This window comes from Echinops telfairi, unplaced genomic scaffold (genome assembly GCF_000313985.2).
Source record: "Echinops telfairi isolate 266 unplaced genomic scaffold, ASM31398v2 ScPeMD7_655;HRSCAF=1070, whole genome shotgun sequence".
Classification (NCBI taxonomy): Eukaryota; Metazoa; Chordata; class Mammalia; order Afrosoricida; family Tenrecidae; genus Echinops; species Echinops telfairi.
This window is the reverse complement of record NW_022104553.1, coordinates 21371840-21389327: the sequence shown is the minus strand read 5'-3', so window position 1 is coordinate 21389327 and position 17488 is coordinate 21371840. Positions and strand designations below refer to the sequence as shown.

Genomic DNA, 17488 nt, shown 5'->3' with positions numbered 1-17488 from the left:
AAAAAAAAAAAAGAAAATTGATAAGGTAACTCTAACAATGATTTTTAAGATATCACAAACGTAAGAGTACGAATAGAACTAAGAAATCCAAGTAATAGTTATGGATTTTATGAATATCAATATCCCATTGATGATATTTCACAATAGTATTTAAAAGTATTATCATCCTGAGGAGTTAAATAAAGCACAGTAGTAAATGTTTTATTTCTTACTGCATGTGATCTACAATTATTTCAAAGTAAAAAGATTTAAGTAAAAAATATATTGAAGTTTGAAATAAAAATGGCATCTGATTGGAAATAAAAACCAATCCACTGGTGGATCCTGACTCATAGCGACCCTATTGGACAGAAACTCGTTGGGTTAATGAGGCTGTAAGTCTTCACAGGAGCGGATGGACAGCCTCATCTTTCTTCCGCGGAGTTGCTGGCGGCAGACGCTGCCCAGTTCTGAACTTAGACCCACACCTCCGAATTCCCGGGCTTGTCTGGATCAGTCCATGCAGCTTCAACATTTTCTGCACAGCTGTCCGAGTATTGCACCCTTTCTAGAAAGTTCTGGGTCGCTATGATTTGGGGGGTTTGGTTTTGATTTGTTTTCACAAGCATCTGTGACTTGCAAAAGGACTAAGAATTAAGACCACAGCTTTATCCCGGGAGGGGTGGCCTAGGTGACAGCGACTCGGCCCCACGTCCCACAGAAATAAGCAGGGACCTAGTTGTCCAGGTGGGGCGTTTCTCAAAGCCTTAGAAAACCCCCGTTGACCGCAGTAGCCACGTCCGCTTCTAAAGCCACGCACGGGAGGACGGGTCAGGCCAGCCACCACTATCCTCTTTTTTCGATCCTCGCCTCCTACTGTCGCGTGCACCTCGGTCTCGGGAGACATCCGGGCCTCCTCATTTTCACGTCTGCACTTGGGTAGGGGTGGGGTTGCCCAGGAGTCTGTCGCCAGACCCTGGACCCTCAAAAGAGCCTGGGACTCAAATCTCAATTGCCCCTCAAGAAATTCCCGCTGGGCAAGTGACGCTGCGCGCGTTTCCCCAGCCCTGCGGCGGGACGCTGCCTGCACAGCTCGGGAACTCCATTTCCCAGAAGCCTCCGCGCTCCGCCCTTTTGGAAAGCCGCCTGGGACGACTGCGCATGCGCCTTGGTGGAGCCAATTGTAAAACTGCGCGGAGAGCTGGTGCGTCCCCGCGGCTCCGCCCGCAGGATTCCTTCCGCCCGCAGCTCCGCAACGTTAGTCCCCTCGACTTTGCGGACGGACGCGTTTCCATGACAACCGAACGGTCGTCCACTTCTGGTTCGGGAAAACCTCAACGTCTCCGGCGAGTAAAGATCGGACTGCCAGGCCACCCAGTCCTGACCCAGTGTCGGCCCTGCTCCACCCGCGCCCAGCCCACTGGCGCTCCGCCGGGGATCTAAATTCCGAACGAGGGAATCGAAACGAAGGCGCCCGCGGAGGCTCCTGGGAAATCGAGTCCCGGCGCGGGCGCGGAGGCTTCTGAGCCGCGGCTCCAGAGAAGCGTCTCGCGGCACCGGAAGTGGCTGCGAGGAGCCGCGCGTGCGAGGAGCTGGCTCTCCGCGTCGCTCCGGGCTGGCGTCGCGTCTGTGAAGCGGACAGCCCGCAGTCCCAAGGTGCGTAGACCCTGGAGCTGAAGGGACGGCGGATTCTGTGGAGGGCTGGCGGCCCGGACCTTCTGCGGGGCTCAGGGGGCGACTGGCTCCGAAGGAGGCGCGTCGCGTCGTCTTCGGGGCAGGTGTCTTGGCGTCTCGGACGCCTGTCTAGGACCCGATAGTGGGCCCGACCCCTCTTGAAATCATGACTGATTGACAGACGGGGCCTCCGAGGAGAGCGCTTTTACTTTGTCTTCGAGAAAGCGGGCTGAGGGAAGAGGATGGGTTGACTGGTCGTTGGGCAGGGCTGCGCAGCGTCTTAAAGGATGCACGGAGCTCTGTAGGGACTGCGACTCTGAGGGATAAGCATGGAGGCGTCGTGCTGATGTTTTCTAATTTTAACTAAAGTGCGGATCCCGAGTCTCTGTCTGGCTCCCCTGGGGCCGGGATGGTATTGGAAATCGGAATTGTTCCCGTTTTTAGAAAGTTAGAGGGTCCATAGTTCATCACTCACCCGCCCTCCCTCCTCAAGTAGGGAATGGGCTGGCTTTGTGTTTGCAAGCATTTCTGCGGTGAACATACGGAGGGAATGCAAAAAGTTCATGGGAAATTTCTACCGTCTGCGTTCCACTTTTCCATGAATGGTTTAAAGCCTCGCTGCCTGGAATGGGATAGAGATGCTCAATTGCCTTGGTGACAATCCAGGTCAAGTCTGTGTGCACAATGCATGAGTAAAGTCAAAGTTGGAAGAGCTCTCAGATTTCGGAGCTCCTCATAAAGGTCTCCTCTAGCCTCACCCCATTTTTATACCTTTAGGAAATAGCCTGAGCGAAAGCTAGAAATCTTAACTGCCTATGGGCTCCATTTCAGAGATTGTGAAGACTTCGCGCTCAAGGTTTTTTAATTGCTTTTTTAAAATAAGTACTTTTATTGGGGGCTCTTACGTCTCCCATCACAATCCATACGTTCATCCATTGTGTCAAGCACATTTGTACATATGCTGCCATCATCATTTCCACAGCATGTTCTGTTAGAGCCCTTGGTATCAGCTCCTCGTTTCCCACCCCCTGCTGCCTCCCCACCTGCCTCTGAAGTTGTTTTGACTCAAATTGCTCTGCCAGCTCTGTGACCTTGGGCTTCTTGTCAGGGCCACAGGCACTCCCTTCTTTCCCAGGACTGAGCGTGTCAGGAATGTGGACAGAATAGTGAGGTGAAAACCGTAGGCAAGGGTTTGAAGCTCTGATGTCTGTGAGGGCCAGGTAGAAAGACGGGTTAAAGGAACGTTCTGTGTGTAGGAGCTCTGGTGGTGTAGTGGTTATGCATTGGGCCGCGAACCCCATGGGAGAACGATGAGGCTTTCTACTCCCATAAGAGTTATCTTGGAAACCTACAGGGGCAGGTCTTCCCTGTCCTGTAGGGTCACTGTGAGTCAAAATTGACTAGATCAGTGAGCTTCGTAATTGGAGATACAGCTAGGTAGTTGCCTTTCCTTATTTTTTTTTAAAGAAAATCACTTTATTGGGGGCTCATACAGCTCTTCTCACAATCCATACATCCACTGTGTCAAGCACATTTGTATATTTGTTGCCATCATCATTTTCAAAACATTTTCTTTCTCAATTTTTCTCCCTCCGGCCCTCCCTCCAGCAGTTGCCTTTCAATAGACTTCAGCAAACTGGCCTTGAGGACCTGTAGGTTCTGTGTTGCCAAACCCCAGGATTAAACAAACAAACAGACAAACCCCAAACAACTTGGAAATTGGACTTTAGGTGAAATCTTTCTTATGTTCAAGTCTGGGGGTTGCCGAAAAAGAACTTTCTGCCAAAGCATTCTAATCAGTCAATACTGGTTGAGCCACATCTGAGTCCCTGGGTAGGATAGATGGTTTAGCATTTAAAACCTAACCGGGCAGGAGGGGGGATTAACTGAAAAGCTAAGGACTTTGAATTTACTGAGTCAACTGGACGGTAGGGTGGGCAAGATCTGGTGATCTCCTGAGAGCTATCTAAAACAACAAATACCCAAGGCCTTTGGGTTGATTCTGACTCACAGCAACCCTGGAAGATAGGCTAGAACTACCCCTGTGGTTTCTGAGATTTTAAACCTTTACAGGAGCAGACAGCCTCATCTTTCTCCATTATAGGGACTGGTGGGTGTGAACCGCTGACCACGCGAGTTGAAGCTCATTGCCTAACCCACTACACCAACCAGGGCTCCTTCTAAAAGAGCACAGGTATTGAAATCCTTGTGGAGCACAGTTCTATTCTTGACCCAGGGTCGCCATGATGTGGCGTCAACCCTACGGCACCTGGTTTTGTGTTTGAGTGGTTTTTGTTTTTGTTTTTTTGTGGGCCGAATTATTCTGAGAAGTTGTGACTTATCATCTCTCTCATGAATGAACACATTGTTCAATAAAAGTTAATGCTATTACAGTTCTCCTCCATTCCCATATCTGTAAGCACAAAATTCAGAAAGCTCTGAAAACTGAGTGAGCCCCCCACCCCCACCCACAGTTCCTTCGCTCCTAACTTTGACCTCTAAACCTGACGTGAAGTGCTGTGAGGTATATGTGACTTTTCATTGTCGCCTAATGTGAATGTTTACAAGGGTCCCGGTACGTAGCGGGTGACGCGTTGGACTGTTAAAGCAAGGTCCGTCGTTCAAAGTGACCAGCCGTCCTCGGTGGGGAGAAAGATGAGGCTTTCCGCCCCCATAGAGAGTGACAGCCTCGAAAACCCGCAGGGGCAGTGCTTCTCTGTCCTGTAGGGTCACTGTGAGCCGGAATGGGCCCGACAGCAGTGTGCTCCGCTCATTTATTTGTGGGAATCTTGGAACACTTCATCCGAGCATCACTAAAATGCCCAGTTTTGAAATGCTGCCTGCGCCTGCCCCACCCCGCACAGGATTTAAGTGGGGACACAAAAACCAGTCTGCAAGGCCCTGATTGCCTGCCACACCTGGCCTGCCTCAGAAGCGGCAGAGTGGCCGCTTGTTGGCCGGGTCATTCGCTGTCCTTCGGGCCACCGTGAGTCGGAATCCACAGGGCAGTGAGTTTGAATGGAAGGGGTTGCCTGTTGGTTTTGAGGCAGTGGACCCAGCTGGGGGTCCGTGCTTTGAGCCCCCCACAGGGGCACGGTTGTAAGAGGGCGTGCTGTTTCTGGGGGCCCTTTTTTTTTTTTTAAGCCTTTGTTTTAAGGATGTGTTGGACCAAAAAAGAAAACCCAAACTCCCCCTGGACAGAGCAGCCCGGCCCCTGCGGCTTCCTGAAACTCAATCTTCACGGGAGCGGAGAATGTCATCTTTTCCCGGTGGAGTGGCTGGTGGCTGGTTAGCCACCCACATGAATACCCTACCGCATCACCAGGGCCTCTCTCTGTGTCTGAGTGATTACCATATAGGCTGTCTTCATTCCTGTGGGTCATGATTCAAAAGAGAGAGAGACCTGTAGTAGACATTAGCTCATATGTCCGATACCAATCTATAAATTCCTCTTCATGCTCACGAAACACATGCAATGACGCCGAATGCAGGATGATCACAGGCCAGTGGGTGGATCTTGTGGATCCAGTGGCATTACAAGCATCTCAACACTGGCAGGGGTCTCCACGTGGCTCCTCCAGCTCAGGGCACTAGTTCCATGTGTCTTGTCAGCTGCCATGTCTCCCAAGGAGTGAGCAGAGCGAGAGAGTGCCTCCTGCCTCCAAGGAGTTCCCAGAATCCTTGGACGTCCATGCCCACACAGAGGCCTCATTGGGTATTATCTGATTGATAGGCTAGACTCCACCTGTCACTCTTAATCCTCTCAAATTGACAAACGATTGTGTAACTACCACAGGCTCTGATCCAGGTGTGGTTTTTGTCTAGCAGCCCATACACCGCAGGAAAGTGGAAGATAGAGTCACCTTGTGGTAGAATCTAAAGATCACCCCAAGTAGAGGGGGTGAGTTTGTTCACATTCTCTACTAAGGTCAAGAGTTAACCCCACCTTAATCGTGTCCAGTATGGAAGCACAGAACTCCCTCCAGATCAGGATCATAGCCACAGGCATAGAGGCCAGGTCGTAACACACCTCATAGGAACGATGGCGAGAAGGACCGTACTAATGGATCACATCTCAGTGGGTCCTGGAGAGGGACCGGCTGCCTACTCCCATAGGAGAGCATGACCGTCTCAGAAACACGGGCAGTTCAACCGTGTCTTGTAGGTTCACAGTGAGTCAGCATTGACTAGCTGTGAGTGAGTTTGTTTTGTGTATGTTTTTAACCACGGGCCCTGCCTGGTGCTGGTGCTAAGAGCCAGCTGTGAGCAGGCCAAGAAGGTCCAAAACAGAGACAGCAGACCTCAGTCACCAAAGTGCTGAAGCCTGCACTAGCATGCTGGTGAAGCACAGAGGCCCGGAAGGGAGTTGGTGGACTCTGGAACACAATGACAACGTGGGCCCGGGTGCTTCGAGAGACCCAGGTGTCTTTTCGATCCTGCAAGAAGGTTCACCTTGGGATTTGAACGTTTGGCCATTTCAGGGTCTCATCCAACATGGACAGGGAGTTACCCATAGGAAGAAGGGAGGCTTGCTCACCGCTCCCTTATCCCTGCAGCCCTGCCAGTCGGAAATATGGTGGGGAAGGAAGAGGAGCTTAAAATGGGACTGCAGGCACCAGGCCCCCATCGCTCGTGACAGAGGTGAGTTGAAGGTCCCTTCACCTTTTTAAAAAAGTAACTTATTTCTGTTGCTGTGGAGCATAGACACGGCAGAACTCGCACCAGGTCAGACATTGCCCGGTGTCTCACCCATTGCAGTTTCCCAGTTTCCCGGTGTGGCAGCCATCTCTCCTCGTCAGAGACACCTCACCACCTGAGGTTCTCATCTAACCGTTCAAGATGCTGCCGAGTTTTACCTGTCCATTATTGTAACGGTTTTACGGACGTACATAATTTATATCCGCCCTTTCTTAATGCTTTGTAACTCAGTTTGATCTCTAGTTTCCAGATTTGATTTCCAGATACGTCCTTCTGGTGTGTTTTTAATGTGAGTGCCAGGTGGGGTGTGTGTGTTTGTGTGTGTGTGTGTGTACTGCTTTTGGAGGGACTTGAACTGGCTACTTTCCTCAGGCTCGTTTTTGGTTGAAAGCGTTTTTATCGAGTGGGTTTCGACTTGACAGTGGGCACAAGTGACAGAGGCGTTTCCTGGTTGTGATCTTGGCAAGCGCGCCCGCAACACAGCTGTTGTGGGCCCGAACAGTCAGCCTTTCTGTGAGCAGTCAGCCCATAACCATGAAGCCACCAGGGGCTCCGTCGTCTTGAGCTAGCTTTTCCAGCATCACAGTTCCGCCACCAGCGTGCGCACTTCCTGGCCTAGCTCTTTTCGTCTCTTCTGCCCCTTCTTGCTCACTCTTCAATCTACCTCCAGAAGTTTCTCCTCAGCAAGCCACGCTATCCCATAAGGAAGGCCCCCGTGGATCCGTATTGAGAATTTTGAGGCCTACTAACCACAGGGTTGACAGTTCAAAACCCACCAGTCATTCTGTGGGAGAAAGGTGAGGCAGTCTGCCCCCGTGAAGACTAGCAGCTTTGACAGCCCTGTGGGCACTTCTGCTCTGTCCTCTGGGGTCGCTGTGACTCCGTGGCAGCAGGCCGTTGGTTGTATCCTGGAAGGAAGGACGCTCACAGGGTCACCATGGGAGGAAGCTGTGTAGAAACTGGGTTGTTTCTGTCCCACCCCAACCCTGAGTCACTGAGAGTCTGCTGTCGATTTTTAGGAATTGGTGACCCTCCAGGACGTAGCCATGGACTTCACCTTGGAAGATTGGGAACAGCAGGGGCTGGACCAGGGGGACCTCTTCTGGGACACGGCACTAGACAACTACCAGAGCCTCTTCCTACTGAGTGAGTGTCATGTGTGTCCCCCTACCTACCCCCCCACACGGGAGACCCAGGCTCAATCTTGCTGGGTGCTCGTCCTTGTCCCCTGCCACAGCCAGGCTTAATGGACAGCTCAGCGTCAGCCTGGGTGATTCTGCTCTACTCCCGGGGGACTGTGACCAGGCTGGGGACAGAGACAGTTGTCCCCACTTGGGTGGGTGGAGTGCTACCGACATCCAGGCAAGAATGCTGCTCAACATCTACCAGTGCCCGTCCTCCTCCCCACAGAGACCCACCCAAGTGCCACCACCAGTGATGATGAGATTGGGAAGCCAGATCTATCCCCTGTCCCCTCTTCAGCCTCATAATGACCCATTGAGTCCTCCCTCGGACGATTCAGCCCCTCCCCTCTTCCCCAATAAGGCTGGGACCCCCCCCCTCATTTCAGACACCCCAGGGGCCCTGCAGCGCTCCCTCCCTCCCTCCCTTTTCCTGCATGCCCTGCTCCACAGCTCCATCGATTTCTAATCACCTGTTTCCAGAGGACAGAACTCTGGCTCTGTGAGGCCAGGAATTTCTTGCCTATGTTGCTCGCTGGTGTCTTCCCAGTGCCTAGAACGATCCTCCCTGCTGTTGGGCTAAGTTCAAACTCATGAAATTAGCAAATGATCCCTAGAAGCTGATTCGCTGCCCCCCGTGTCCAACTGGGCTTGTATCTGTTTCAAGGCTCTGTTGAGAAGTTCTCTCCCCTGCCTGCTCCTGGCTGGATTTCTTCACTAGACTGGATTTCTTCACTAGACTGGATTTCTTCACTAGACTTGTTTCCTTCTTCATAGGCCTGGCCCTCAGGGTACATACACTTAGGTGGGCAGAGAGCCAGCTCTAGTCCACGTGCCCCTAACCCTAGCGGTGACAGTTCTTATCCCCCTGGGTCTTGAAGGTCGGGCTTGGGTCTTCAAGCAGGGCAGAGTTGACTGACCGCCGGCCCGAGCTCTGGCTCACAGGAGGCTCTCAGTGGGCTTCCGTATGACTCACCAGTCCCCCGGTGGAATAACGCTGCTGTCTTCTCCCTGCAGACCCCCAAAAATCCAACCTCACCTCCCACCCAGATGGCAGGGAAGAGCTGGAAGCCCTGGGGAGTGGAAGCCCTGAGGCAGCAGACCGGGGTGTGTGTGTGTGTGTGTGTGTGTGTGTGTGTGTGTGTGCACGCGGGGCACAGATGAGGTGGAGGGCGGCAGGGTCACGGAGACGTCCTTGTCACGCTCTCCAGCCTCCAGCAAATCTACCCAGACATCCGTCTCACCAAGCCGCTCCTTGCTGTCATTCCGCCACCGCTGGCTCCCAGCCCCTCGTCCTGGGGTGGGGATGGGATTCCTGAGCGGGGTGGTCCCTCCCTCCCATCTTCCTCCATGTCTGTCCCTCAGGCTTTAGCACAGGACTGTGGGCGCTTTCAGGAATAGGAACCCCCCCTCACCCCCCCCGACTCGAGCACTGTGGAGCCCTCTCTGGACAGGCCAGCAAGCTGTAGAGGCACAGTGGTTACAGCTGTTGGCTGCAGCCCCCAAGGTTGGGGCCAACCCCCTGGCCGCCCGTGGGAGAAGGCTGCCGCGTCTGTGCAGATTGACAGCCGTGGAAAGCCCCAGCAGGCAGTTGTCTGCCCTGCAGGGAAGCCGAGTGTTGGGATGGAGGCAGTGGCGCTGGGTGTGATGGGTTTGGGTTGTTCGGGTCAGCCCTTCTTTCTGGCTCCAAAGGGCACAGCACACAGCTTCACTTGCAAGGAACTTGAGCCCAGGCAGAAATGCCAGCAGGAGCACCCCTCCTGCCATCCCCAGGCCTAGGGCTCCCTCAGGGAGGGTGGCTTAGCTTGTGAGGGCTTCTAGGGGCTTGTCTCTGGCCTTGAGAGAAAGCAGAGATCGAGCACCGAGCACCGACTCTCACCGCAGTGCCGCTGAGAGGAGGAGAGGCCTGGTACCGGAGATGGCAGACGGAGTGCCCCCATAGTGGGGTCTTAGCCTTCCACCCCACCTGGCCCACCTCTGCAGGTGACTGCTCACCTCTCAGGACTGTCCTGCAGCTTCCTCTTCATCACACAGGGCTTTATGAATAGTTTCCTAGTCTAAGCACGGACCCCCCCACACACTCCCACCCACTGCCTCCTCCAGTCACTGTTTCTGCCAGCTCCATTTCCGGGACGTGTCCAAGGGCATGTAGCCATACCTTTCATCAGTCACCGTCAGGTCGATGCCCCCGTCAGAGTAGAACTGTGCCCATAAAAACCTTGAACGGCTGGTTTCTAGGACACCTTGCTTCCAGGCTGGAGCATCAACCTTCCGGTCAGTAGCAGAGGGACCCAGCGATGAGACACCTTCTGTAGACGTGATCCCATATCCTTGCTTTGCCTTTCGTAGCAGTTGCACCGTCAGTCCATTTCCTTCCACCTTTAGCCGTGAGCTTCTGAAGGAACTAGACCTGAGCTGTGCCACCCTCCTGTCTCCAGCCTGGGGCTCCTCGTTTGGCTCCACACAAGGGTGCCTGACGTGTTAGATGTGTTGCAGGTAGGGCCCTCCTGGTGGGGAGTAGGAGCCAGGTGTTCTAGCTGCTTTTGGAAGGTTTCACTCGGCTCATCTCAAACTGCAGACCGAGACGCATTGGGCAGACTCCGAGACACCAAAAAGATGGTGAGCCGGCAAATGACAGGAGACAGGAACAGGCCTGGAAACGGGCAAGGACGGTGCAGGAGGGAGTGGAGGAACTTCCTGTGTTGAACGAGCTCCCGAGCGTATTGTGGTGTTAGGAATTGACTTGTGCCCCCCTGTCCAAAAAAATACATGCAGATCTCTAGTTATTCCATTTGGGAATGAGTCCCAGTCGGTATGTTGATGAGGCAGTATTCGTGTAGGATGTTTCTGTAGTCGGTCTCTTGGGGTACGAAGGAGCAGAGACCGAGGAAGGTAGACGCCAGAACATAAGAAGATCTCCAGGGAGCCAGGGCTGAATGGAGACAGGGACTTAATGCTGAAGAGACAAGGCGGCACTCTCCCAGTGATGGAGAAAGTAAGGCTTCCTTTGGAGGTGGCACCCTGAATTCCGATTTCTGGCCTCTGCTTGTGTCAGTGTCCCACTGTGGTTTTTCTGTTCCGGCAGCTCTAGGTAACTGAGGCATCACTTGGGGGTTCGGAGAGCCCCTTGGTCTGAGCTCCAGCAGGGGATCACAGGGCCCACTTCCAGGGTGGTTGTGAGGTGTCCTTGAGGGTATGCCAGGAGGGCCCCTCCGAGTGAGCAGGTGTTTCCTGTGGCCTCCTGCATGGCAGCCCTGGAGCGTTCTAAGGATGCACAGAGGAACAGTGGATGGCCCCACCAATCAGCTCACCATCTGGCCTAGGGACCGAATCACTAGGACATAATTACAGTTGTGGGTGGCAAGTGCTAGGCTGTAGTTGCAAGAAGACAGGGGAAGCTGATTAAAGCAGAATAGGATATGGAAGCAAGGGCCTTAGTCACCTAGTGCTGCTGTATCAAATGCCACAAACAGGGAGCTTTGACTCTAGGTAGGGATGGAGGGGTAGTACTCTTTTATCTTTCAGCTTCTAGTGTTAACTGTGAGTCATTTACAACTCATGGTGATCCTAAGTACAAGAGTAACATTGTTCCATCACGGTTTCACGGTTGTGACCTTTCAGAGGCCGATGGGTAGATTTAAACTGCCCGTCCTTCATGCAGTAGTTGAGCTCTTAGCCATACAGTGACTTGTAGCTACCTATGATTCTTAACCTTTGTGGGCTTGTAGATGTCTCTATCATCTGTCTGCCTCATCCTTGTCCCCTGTGTGTATTTGTGTATTTATTCTCTGTGTGTGGGTGTGTGTTTGTGTTTCTAGCTTACACTAGGTTTAGGACCTCTCCTATATTGGCTTCATTAACATTGCAGAGAAAGTATTTATTTTTAAATAGAATCATATTTATAGGGACAGGTGTTAGATTTTCTTTTTAAAAAAAAATCATTTTATTGGGGGCTTATACAATTCTTATCTCAAGCTATCCATCCATCCATTGTGTCAAGCACACTTGTACATATGTTGCCATCATCATCCTCAAAACATTTGCTTTCTACTTGAGCCCTTGGTATCAGCTCCTCATTTTTCCCCTCCCTCCTGAACCCTTGATAATTTATAAATTATTATTTTGTCATATTTTACACTGTCCGATGTCTCCCTTCACCCACTTTTCTGTTGTCCATCCCCCAGAGAGGAAGTTATATGTAGATCCTTGTAATCAGTTCCCCCTTTCTACCCCACCTTCCCTCCACCCTCCAGGTATCGCCACCCTCACCACTAGTCCTGAAGGGATCATTCACCCTGGATTCCCTGTGTTTCCAGTTCCTATCTGTACCAGTGTATATCCTCAGGTCTAGCCAGATTTGTAAGGTAGAATTGGGATCATGACAGTGGGGGGAGGAAACATTTAAGAACTAGAGGAAAGTTGTATGTTTCATTGTTGCTCCCCTGCACCCTGACTGGCTCATCTCTTCCCTGAAACCCTTCTGTAAGGGGGTGTCCAGCTGCCTACAGATGGGCTTTGGGTCTCCACTCTGCACTCACCCTCATTTACAATGATATGATTTTTGGTTCTTTGATCTCTGATACCTGATCCCTTTGACACCTCATGATCACACAGGCTGGTGTGCTTCTTCCATGTGGGCTTTGTTGCTTCTGAGTTAGATGGCCGCTTGTTTATCTTCAAGCCTTTAAGACCCCAGATGCTATATCTTTGGATAGCTGGGCACCATCAGCTTTAAATGTTAGATTTGCAACATGTACTGGGAAGACATAATTCAATCCATACTAGAGTATCAAAGAAAGTTCTCAAAGACAGGTGATACCCAAGCTAAGCATTAAGAAGAACATCTAAATAGGTAAGACTATGTCACATTCTGTAAGAGTTCTGTGGGCTGTCACAAAGAATGCTGGGTTAATTTATGTTTATATTTTTCTTCTTCTTTTTTTTAAATTTTTCTTCTTTTTACTTGGACAAATTTTTTTTTATAAAAATTCCCTTGGGGATGATCATGATGGACTTGCAAGAGAGGCTGGAGACTGGGAGAAGCTAGGGGCAAATTGGAGTTGATGAAAGAGAAGGGGCTGAGGAAATTTGAAATAGATCTCACAGGAAGTGGTGCTTATGTTGAGGGAATTGAGGAAGTGGAGATTGATTCCTAGGATTCTGGCTTGGGAGATTGGGTGGATGGCTGCAGCAGCATAGAGAACCCAAAATGAAGAGTAAGATTTTGGGAGTGGTGAAGCGCGGGGAAGGATGAAGGAGAGGCAGGAGACAAATCCCAGGTACTTTCTGGATGCTTGTTTAGTGATATAGGGATGTGGGTAATGGGCAGTGTTCACTGAGAGGAGCTACTTTCCACCTAAAACACTGCAGCTTCCCAGCATCCCTGTATGCCCCTCGGGAATGTGATCTTTGCTTTCTCTGGTGTCCGTCTGTTCAACACCTCTGGCCACTTTGCACTTATCCCCTTAATGAGTGATTGACTCAGGACCCCTACTTATTCTTGTCCACATTCCCACCTAACAGTTCCTGTCTCTCTGCCTTGGGAACAGGAAACATTTGCACTTTCCCTCTCTTTCAGACCCAGCTGAGCCCATGTACTCTCCTTTTAAGCAGGACTTCTTGGAAGAAGGACTCTCTCAGGAGATAATAGAGACCTTTTCGAAGGATGCGCTCTGGTACTCCAATTTGGGAGAAGCCTGCATTGGTGACAGCTGGTTAGATAACCTGCTAGGAGACCATTCGGAGAGTCTTTTGAGGTCTGACTTTGTCACCAGCAAGGGAAGTCCTACAACATGCAGTAGCCCTGAGCTCAAGAGAGGCGTTAGTCCTCAGCCCGTCCTCCTTCCAGAAGAGGGCCCCATGGTGTATGAGCTCCCTGAAGAGAGTCCCCCATCAGGGAAGCCTCAAGAACCCCAGAACGGCAACGACTGCTCCTCAGAACAGACCCCACTGGGCGCTACAGCCCTGGGCGCTGAGACACCATATAAATGCAGCGAATGCGGGGAAGCCTTCACTCGGAGTTACCACCTTATCCAGCACTGGGTTATCCACACGGGAGAGAGACCTGCCACTGTTTGTCAGGAGGACGAGAAAGGTGCCAGCCAGAGCCCTTGCCTTTTAGGGCAGCAGGTGACTGAGTCAAACCACAAGTCCTACACGTGCAACTTGTGTGGGAAAGCTTTTCAACAGCATACCCACCTCCTGTGGCACCAGAACATTCACACTGGGGAGAGAGCGGGCAAGGGTCAAGACCATGACCATGCATTCAGTCAGAGTTCACGGCCTGTTCTGGATGAGAAAGCTCAACCAGCCGGCAGGGCCTACAAATGCACCGAGTGCAGCAAGACTTTCCGCCGAGCCTTCCACCTCTCTCGACATAAGCAGGTTCATACTCGGAAACACTATGAGTGTGCCCAGTGCAAAGTGACTTTCACTCTGAATAAACAGCTTGTCCAGCATCGGAAGACCCATGCTGCAAAAGCTACCTCTGCATGTCAGGAATGTGGGAGAACCTTCAGGTGTAACGCCTCACTCCTCCAACACCAGGCTGTCCACACTGGAGAGAAGCCTCACAAGTGCAGTGAGTGTGGGAAATTCTACAGCCATACCTCAACCCTAAAGATCCATCAGAGGATCCACAGTGGGGAGAAACCTTACAAATGCAGTGAGTGTGGGAGAGCATTTGGCCGGAGCACCCATCTGAGTGAGCACAAGAGAACGCATACAGGGAATCGGCCCCACAAATGTCCTGAGTGTGCCATGAGTTTCAACCGGCCTTCACACCTGGTCCGACATCGGTCGACTCACACCACAGGTAAGCCCCACCGCTGCACACACTGCCAGAAGACATTCAGCCACCACAAGCAACTCCTTCAGCACCAGAGTATCCATACTGTAGAGACCCCCTACGAGTGTCAGGAATGCGGAGAACGCTTCACGTGTAGCACCACCTTGAGCTGCCACCAGAGTGCTCACGCCAGAGACAAACAAGTCGCGGATGAGAAAGGGACGATCTTAAGTAGGGACTCACAAGCTAACGAGCACGTAGGGATTGTCGAGAAGCTCTACACGTGTAGCAGATGTGAGAAGTCTTTCAGCCGCAGCAGATACCTAAAGCAGCACGAGAAAATCCACACCAGACCAACGCCCTTTGAGTGCAGCCAGTGTGGGAAAGCTTTCAGCCAAAGTACCCAGCTTACCCGCCATCAGAGGACTCATTCTAAAGCAAAACCCTATGACTGTGGCGAATGCGGGAGGTCTTTTAGTTGCAGGCCCTCCCTTTCTGAGCATCAGGCCACCCATACCGGCGAGGACCCGCTTCAGTGCAACAACTGTGGGGAGACCTTCAGCGGAAGGAAGAGCCTTTTGGAACACCAGTTAGTCCACACTGAGAAGCCCTTTAAATGTAACAAGTGTGACAAAGGCTTCACTCAGATCAATTACCTCATTCAGCATCAGCGAATCCATGCTAGAAAGAAGCCCTATGAGTGTAAGGAGTGCGGCAAGACGTTCCGTCAAAGCTCATCCCTTTCTAAACATCAGCGAGTTCACACAGGTGAGAAGCCCCATGAATGCAGCGACTGTGGGAAAGCCTTCAGCCTGGCCGCTCAACTCATCCGCCACCAGAGGATTCACACAGGGGAAAAGCCCTACTCATGTAAGGAGTGTGGGAAGGCCTTCAGCCAGAACTCCTGCCTTTCTATTCACCTGAGAATTCACACTGGAGAGAAGCCCTATGCCTGTGCCGAGTGCGGGAAAGCCTTTGCCCAGAAGGCAAATCTGACTCAGCACAAGAGAATTCACACTGGAGAGAAGCCTTATTCCTGTAATGTGTGTGGTAAAGCCTTTGGCCTCAGTGCGCACCTTAGTCAGCACTACAGGGTTCACACCCAACAGAGGCTTTACCAGTGTCAGCACTGTCAGAAAGCCTTCAGAAGCCACTCCGGCTTCACTCGACACCAGCAGGTTCACACCCGAAACAAGTAGAATCTAGCCACGTTTCCCATGGCCACTATGTGGCAGCAGAGCAACAGACTCTCAATAAATGCTTATCTGAGGCCCAGCATTGGAATCGCCACATTGCCAAGCTCCACACTCCAAAATAAATCAATTTGTCCAAACCTAGTAAAATTTGCACGTATGAGTTGCATTAAAACAATGTAAAAACACAGTAAGAAGCAATACAGTATTGGGATTTAATGGTAGACTCTGGAGCCAGCCTGCCTGAGTTAATCCTGCTTTGTCCTCTACTGCCAAAGTGACCTTGGAAACGTGGAGCCTCTCAGGGCCTCAGTGTCCTCATCTGTAAAATGGGAATGATCAAAGTTACCTACCTCAGGGCAGTTGTCAGGATTACGTACATTGATACATAGAAAGCATTTAGAAGGAATGCCCAGCACTCTTAAGTACTCCCCAAGTGTGAGCTGTGAGTGTATGTTAGAACAAAAGGAAGGAAATCATTGGGAACCTTCCATCTCTCTGTCCCCCACACTTAATTTTCCTAATGAATGCCATGCATAGCTGTTAATTAAGTTTTTCTCCAGAATTTACCCTCTGCTTCATTTGGTTCCCCAAAACCTAGCGCTCTTCATTTCTGATCGTTTTCCTCCATCTCTGTTTTGTCATACATTTAGAAAATGTTTTTGCCAACCCACAGAAAGCCAAGAAGAGCACATAAATTCTTCCTGCCTAACCTCAGGTGGCTAAAACTTTCCACGTCTAACCTTCCAGAGTTCTCACTGGGAAAGGGCCCCTCTTCCTTATATACCACCTCATCCCATTAACCCTCCTCCCCAGTTCATAACGAAATTGGTTAGATGAGGTCCAGTTTAGCATGGCACTTAATCCTAAAAACACCAGCCAGCTCAAAGGCTGCATTGGGTATTACCACGTGGGTAACCACCTATAGCTACGGAAGTGGGAAAAAGTGTTCACCAAGATGCTGACTGCTCGCCAAACACCCAAGCCGGCCACCCTCGCTGGGTGCGTTGTGAAGTCCGATGGGTGAATAATAACATGATAAGCCCTGCCTTTGCCCTGAAGCTTCCGGGATTCAGATAGGGTAAGGAACGGCCTCCAGTTGACAGAGGAGCACTGTTGGTTGGTGGTCGACATCCACAATGCCAGTCACTGGTGTCATCTAGCAAAGCCTGGCCACCGGCGGATTGCCAGAGAGTCTGGTGAGAAAACAGCCCGCCCTCTTAGAACCCTTGAACCCTGGCCCCTCAGCTGAGACTCACTCATTGAAACGGGAGCGTCAACTCCCTTGATGGCGCCCACAGGGTTGACTGAAGCACAGTAGTTTCATGAAGACGTTGGACGCTGGTAACTTGGAATCTCTGTTTGTTTTTGGTGCTTAAAGAAGTTCGGAGATGTATGTAAAGCTCAAACCTTGCACTTTATGTTCTGCTGGTTGGCTGCACTGTTGTTTAAGCTCTTTGGGAACCTGCTAACTAACCGTAGGACCCACACTGCACTAGAGACAGCTGATCCTCTCAGTCCCCAGCACATGCCCTGCCCCGCCCCTGCCCTCCAGAACCCTGTCTGCCCAGTGTGGCAGACATGCTGCACACGAGGGTCAAGGTGTACACCAAGTGTTGTGGAGGAGGCCAGCGGCAGGCACATGTCAACAGGTGTGCCCATTGAGTGTTGATGCCAAAGAGGGGTTGGAACCCTGTGTGCAACCACCTAGACCACCATTTGTAACTTGTTACCTCCGTCGTGGTGGGCCAGTGCGGACCCACCCTCCATGTGTGCATGTTCCTTCTCTCGACTGATTAAAGTTTTGAGTTTGAAAACCTTCATCTCTCTCCTTGATGCCATCAAACATCTGCCCTCACAGAGGTGTGCATGCAGAGACCTCGCCCACAACGTGTTCATATTCCAGTGGGGGGGGGGAGGGGGGAGGGCTAAAGATATATACACAACAAAAACAGAGCCACTGCCATTGAGTGGAT

The 17488-nt window shown here is 51.4% G+C and overlaps 1 protein-coding gene across 1 annotated transcript; it reads left to right on the top strand.

The window, feature by feature from the left end:
* The first annotated feature begins 1570 nt into the window (after positions 1-1570).
* Positions 1571-17333, top strand: ZNF473 (zinc finger protein 473). The gene is made up of 5 exons (XM_045293015.1): positions 1571-1635; positions 6210-6294; positions 7371-7497; positions 8550-8636; positions 13108-17333. Exons 3-5 carry the CDS (start codon positions 7398-7400, stop codon positions 15516-15518), a joined length of 2598 nt encoding a protein of 865 aa, XP_045148950.1. The 5' UTR covers positions 1571-1635; positions 6210-6294; positions 7371-7397; the 3' UTR covers positions 15519-17333.
* The last annotated feature ends 155 nt before the right edge of the window (positions 17334-17488 follow it).

Coding starts and splice junctions, on each gene's coding strand:
- ZNF473 (XM_045293015.1), top strand. CDS start 7,398: ATGGACTTCACCTTGGAAGATTGGGAACAGCAGGGGCTGGACCAGGGG. Junction 7,498..8,549: donor CCAGAGCCTCTTCCTACTGA/GTGAGTGTCATG, acceptor TTCTCCCTGCAG/ACCCCCAAAAATCCAACCTC. Junction 8,637..13,107: donor AAGCCCTGAGGCAGCAGACC/GGGGTGTGTGTG, acceptor TTCCCTCTCTTT/CAGACCCAGCTGAGCCCATG.